At 52.8% G+C, this 5767-nt stretch overlaps 1 protein-coding gene across 1 annotated transcript in view; it reads right to left on the bottom strand.

Annotated features, from left to right (window-relative positions):
* Nucleotides 1–4563: 4563 nt before the first annotated feature.
* Nucleotides 4564–5767, bottom strand: part of NDNF (neuron derived neurotrophic factor) — an 8499-nt gene continuing 7295 nt past the window's right edge. The window contains 1 exon segment of the mRNA XM_006106384.3: nt 4564–5761. Within this exon segment, the coding sequence (XP_006106446.1) occupies nt 5152–5761 (610 nt within the window). The 3' untranslated portion in view covers nt 4564–5151.

Genomic DNA, 5767 nt, shown 5'->3' with positions numbered 1-5767 from the left:
TATTTGTTTATTTGGATATTCATCTTGGCAGGTTGTTTACCAACAAGGGAGAGATGGCAGATATTTTTAAATCACTGCTTAAAATTCACCAGTTTCTGACAATAATTCTGGACTCGAAGCAACACATTCATCCCACCTCTTCGTCGTAAGATGGTTGTTTTTGTAGGCGGTTCTGACTGGATCTCATCAGCCATAGCAAGACCCGCCTGCTCTGTTTCTGTTTTACAGCTGAGTCCACTCAGACTCTTGCTCTGCAGTCTGCAGGCCTGGGGCCCCTCCGTGTCCACGGAGGCTCAACGTGCCCCTGGTCAGAGCCTCTGGACTCTACACTCCTAACTCTCCATTCAAGACCTCCTCAGCTCTCCGAAGTGCTCCCAGGGGCATGATGGGACAATGAGAACGTTTACTCTTATTCCTGTTTTTAACCGGTCTTTACGAGGACCCAACACCCCCTCTGCTCCTAGTTCCTCCCTCTCTCCCCGGGGGACGGCCGAGGCCACCCGGTCCTCATTAGTGCCGACCGATGCCCGTGCCTCCTGCGACGTGCCTGCGCCCGGACGCTTCAGTGTGGGAGCCCACTGTTGATCTCTGCAGGCCTTCTGTTTCTTTTACACTTGGGATATTTAAAAACATCTTTGAAGGAGGTCTGGGGGTGGGTATGAAAAGCCATTCTAATTAACTTCCTCTCTGAACGTTGATGAAGAAGTTTCTTCCCCAAAACTGAGAAGGAGGAGAGTAAACAAACAGAAATGAAGGAAATCTTACCCCCATACACGGCCCACTGTTCCCAGGAAACGAGAACGTCTATCAGTGGGAGACAATGTTAATTACTCGTTTCTTAAAACTCCTCACCCGGGACATGCTTATTTATTTTAGAGGGAGAGGAAGGGAGAGAGAGGCATTGATGGCTGCCTCCCCTACGTGCCCAGACTGACCCGGGACCGAACCCAAAATCTCTCAGGCGTAGGGGACGCTGCTCCAACCACCAGAGCCACCCAACGGGCAGTTAGCAGGTGGCGATTAAGGTCCAGTTTCCCAGGGGAAGGTTGGGTGTAGGACAGAATCCCCAACCTTATACAGTTGAGCTACGTTCGACCTCACAGGCCCCTTTGAGAAAGAAATGAGGTAGGACTACACTCTTCTCATCTCCTCTCTGCTCCCCTCCCCCACTTTCCACCTTCAGAATAACAGCAAAGGCCCTGATGAACCAGTTTGCTTTTCTGGCCGGGGCTCTGGGGAGAACACAGTGTGAGTGTGCAGAGCCCATGGTCCCGCGGACAAGCACACGCAGGACAGCTGAGCCCACCAGCGCCCCCTCCCTCAAGCCCTCGTCCCGAGACACCCCACAGCCAGGTCCCAGCCAGCTTTCTCGGCATCCCACCATGTCAAGGGTGGCGGGGGGGAGTGGCTGTGGAAATGCCACGGGATCTTGTTCTCCAAGGTCGTGCCTGGCGGTGTGGCTCAGTGAACTGAGTGTCATCCCAGGCTCCAAGCAGCCAACGACCAGTTCATTCCCTGTCAGGGCACATGCCTAGGTGGCCGGGCTTGATCCCCAGCAGGGGGCGTGCAAGAGGGAGTCCATAGATGATGTTTCTCATCGATGTTTCTAGCTCCCTCTCCCTCTCCCTTCCTTTCTCTCTAAAATCAATAAACACACACTTTTTTTAAAAAGTGAGGCTGTGGATGAGGTGGTCCCTGAGGGGCTGGTTAGTATTGAAACAGATTCTGATTGGCTACAGGCCCATTGAATCCCACAAGCTGAGCATGAAAGAAACTCTGTTTTCATTGACGGCGTCTGAACCTCCCAAACTATTAAGAGCCATCAAGCTGACTTTAACGCCCGGAGTTCATCTAAGCGATGATTTTACTGCAGCCACTTCATTGGGCTTCTCAGGGTTCCACAAATGGTAATTTTTCAAATGTGTTCTGAACAGCAGCAATAAGGGATGCCCGTGTCCTTCCCAGCACGAACCCTTTAATGATGTTTAAAAAATCATCTAGACATTGATGGTAAAGCAATTTGACCAAGGAAGTCATCCGCTACAATTTTTATTGATTCTGAATAGTTTAGATTTTAAAAATACAGGGCTGTCATTTAAGCAACTAATGACCGTATCGCCTCAAGTCTGTGTGCACGCAGACCTAGACCAGAAGACCCTGTCTCTGAAGACACCCATTGGAGCTCGGCCGCCTGGCTCAGTGGTTGAGCGCCAGCCTCTGAACCAGGTCACGGTTCGATTCCCGGTCAGGGCACATGCATGGTTTGTGGGCTTGATCCCCAGTGGGGGGCGTGCAGGAGGAAGCCAATCAGTGATGCTCTTATCAATGATATCTCTCTCTCTCTCTCTCTCTCTCTCTCTCTCTCTCTCTCTCTCTCCCTCTCTCTCCCCCTCTCCCTTCCTCTCTGAAATCAGTAATAAAAAAGTAAAAACCAATCTGTTTTTTTTCTTACCAGTTTGCAGTTATCGGTTATAGGCTATGCACACACCCTTCAGGAAATCTGAAATGGGCTTTAAGGACAGGTTGCTTTGACATCAACAAGAAGACAAAACGTTTGTTTCCTTTTGGAAAATGATCGAGTGACTTTCCCCCCCTAAGAACTGACTTGTATTCCAGCAAGGATCTGGGAGCCTGGGCGATTCCACCATTGTCTGTGTCGACTACGAGAACTCTGTTGGTATTTCTCTGGTCGTCTCTTTTTGCACCTGAAAAATGAAGGGGTGCACCTGGGTGCGTGCTCAGACCGCGCTCCCCTCAACGCAGCTCCGCCCGTCCCAAGGGGGCTCCTGCGCCCTGTTCTCCACACGCACACCTCAGCTCCGTGGACACCAGGGGTGCGTTCTCACAGTAGCTACTTTCCAGTTCTTTCCTTAATTAGGAGCAAAATCCTCTCTCTTGTCCTCAGTTCACCTGCGCGCTCCCAAAACCTCAGCACATGAGTGAGTAACGGAGCTTTAACATTAATAGGTTCTCTTTCTTTATGAGTGACAGGAGTTTCACAATGTGTCTCTCACTTTCCTAACATTTTTAAAAGGCGAACTTCACTGGGGCATGAAAGAATGCTCGGATTTATCCAGAGGCTGCAGCAGCCGCCATCGCAGCGGCTGGAGACTCCAACTCGGTGAGATTGACTTGGCCTGGTTCCCGGCCGGCTGAGCGGGGAGCCCGCCACCTTCGGAAGCTGCATTATGGCGGGTTCACCGGAGTGGGTTTAGCGCTTTGCTGTGTGAGAACATATTTGTGAGTCATCAGAGACCGTGGATCCCCCTTCCCAAGGCACCACGCTCTTAATTCAGGAGAGAACATCACTGGGATGTTATCAATTCTGAAGGTTTACTTTCAACCAACAACATTTTTTTTTTCTAGGTTGGTTACACACACGTCCTTATAAAGGATTATTTCAGGGGCCACTGCTGTTTTGCACAGACACGCGGGACACATTTTGATTTGGTCTCAACACGGACGAGTTGGATGGTCCATGTTGACGAGGGACACTTGCTCCTAAGGGGGCAGGGCATCGGTCGTGAGGATCAGCGCTCACACCCCCTGGGCCAGAGCCATCTGCCCGCACGGAACGCACCTGTGCTGGCCCCTGGGGAAGGTGGAGCCGGCACGTCGGGGATGAGGGAGCCACGAAGGGTTATACCTGTGTCCACCTGGAATTCCAGAAACTCTCTGTAACTGAGTATCGCAGAGTTCCACCAAGGACAACGTCTTATGAGGGAAAGAAAGGAGCCTGTGGCGTCACCTGATCCGGTCCGTCCCCACCTGATTGCGCACATGGGCAGCAACAGGTGTTCCCAAAGTCACACAACTCAGGCGACTGCAAGTTCCGGCCCGTTCGAGCCCTGGTTCTCATGGCCTCACGTGCAGCACGTGCGGAGAACGAAACCCCCTAGGGCCTCGGACACAAGGACGCCGTCACCCGTGGCCTCAGTGTTGTCTGGCACCTAAATTACTTTTTAAAGATTCATGAAAAATCAAAGGGAAAAGTGTCGGACTGTTGATGTTACGAAACAGCCGCCTCTGGCGTTCTCTCGTTACTAATTACACGCACACAGAAAACACCTGGAATTACCCCACGTTTGTACCTAAAGGAGGAACTTATTTTATTTTTATTATTATTTTTTTAAAATATATTTTATTGATTTTTTACAGAGAGGAAGGGAGAGAGATAGAGAGTTAGAAACATCGATGAGAGAGAAACATTGATCAGCTGCCTCCTGCAAACTCCCTACTGGGTATGTGCCTGCAACCAAGGTACATGCCCTTGACCAGAATGGAACCTGGGACCCTTGAGTCTGCAGGCTGACGCTCTATCCACTGAGCCAAACCAGTTAGGGCGGAGGAGCTTATTTTAAACACAGAGAGGTACTGGGTTGTGCAGGACGAGGTGCTCATAACTGCGAGCTGTGACCATGATACCCGTCTCCGATGCCATGGCGACGTCAAGGAGACTCGCCACGTCTGCAACTATCTAAAGAGGGTCGGGCCCGGTGCCAAAGTGCATAAGGGCGCAAGTTCGGGGGACAGACATTAACCGGACACACCAAGGTCGCTGCATGGGAAAATGAGCAGAATAGACTCTAATATCTTTAATGTTCTGTACATGGATACAACGCGTCAACTCCGCACAGGAGAGACATACAGCATTTGAACATTCCACACGACAGATAAGCATTTACCGTACAACTGACCAGAGCGCCGTCCACATCACGGACGTAGATCCGATCTGCGCTTCAACAGGAGGCTTGAATAGCTTACGATCATAGACACACCGACATTTAAGACAAGACTTTATAAAATAATTTATATCGATATATCCTAGCATCTATAGAGAGGACTGGTTTGCATTTGGGGAGATGTGTGCAATGAGTGGCATCTTTTAAACTTTCAGGTAATAAAATAATTTAGAAGCAGTTCATGCAGTGGTCAGAGCGGGGACGGCGGCTCCTGCGGGGGTCTGTCTGTGACATCACACACCAGGCACCCTGGGTGGGCGAGGACCAGTCTCCCCTCTCGAGGGGACGCCAGCATCCACGGACGCCCGCGGACACCCCTCCCTTGAGCTCAGCCACGGGCACTCGCATCTTGGAGGCCCCGAGACAGGTCCCCGCGACAGGTCCACGTGCCTCGCCTGCACCCAGGTCACTAGCAGACCCTGCGGGTTTTGACGACTTTGCTCTGGTACTTGACGGAGTGCCCCCCGTGCCCCACGAGGTACACATCCAGCAGGTAGGCCTTGCCCGGCTGGAGGCCGCGGACGGTCTCCGTGGTCACCGCCCGCTGCGGGTTCCGGCTGTGGAAGTACTTACAGAGCACCTTCTCCGACTTCGCCCTCGTGTCCGGCCCCAGGCACTGGTTCTGCTCTCTCTTCCTCTGGTCCTCGCTGTAGGGGTCGCCCACCTCCTTCTTGTAGAGGCAGAACTTGCTCCTCTCCTGGGTGCCCAGCCAGGCCACGGTGGCCGACGAGCAGGTGCGCAGCCTGTCGAAGGCCTTGATCCGCGTGTCCTCGGGGAGGGACGGGAAGGCGTGCTTGCCGGGCCGCGTGCTAGCCAGGACCTTGAGCAGCGACGCCCCCTTCCTGCTCCCCTTCAGCCGGAGGAGGTACTTGGCCTTGGGCCGCCCCCGGAGCAGGAACTGCCGCACACCCTCCACGCTCTGGGACAGAACCAGCTTCCCGTCTCGGCGCACCTGGACCCGCACGGCGTCCAGGCAGGAGTGGACGAAGAAGGCGACCTTCTGGTGGGAGGACACGGGGCGAACC

This window comes from Myotis lucifugus, unplaced genomic scaffold, assembly GCF_000147115.1.
Source record: "Myotis lucifugus unplaced genomic scaffold, Myoluc2.0 scaffold_814, whole genome shotgun sequence".
In the NCBI taxonomy this organism is placed as follows: Eukaryota; Metazoa; Chordata; class Mammalia; order Chiroptera; family Vespertilionidae; genus Myotis; species Myotis lucifugus.
The sequence above is the reverse complement of the archived record's forward strand: the minus strand, read 5'-3'. Positions and strand labels throughout refer to the sequence as shown.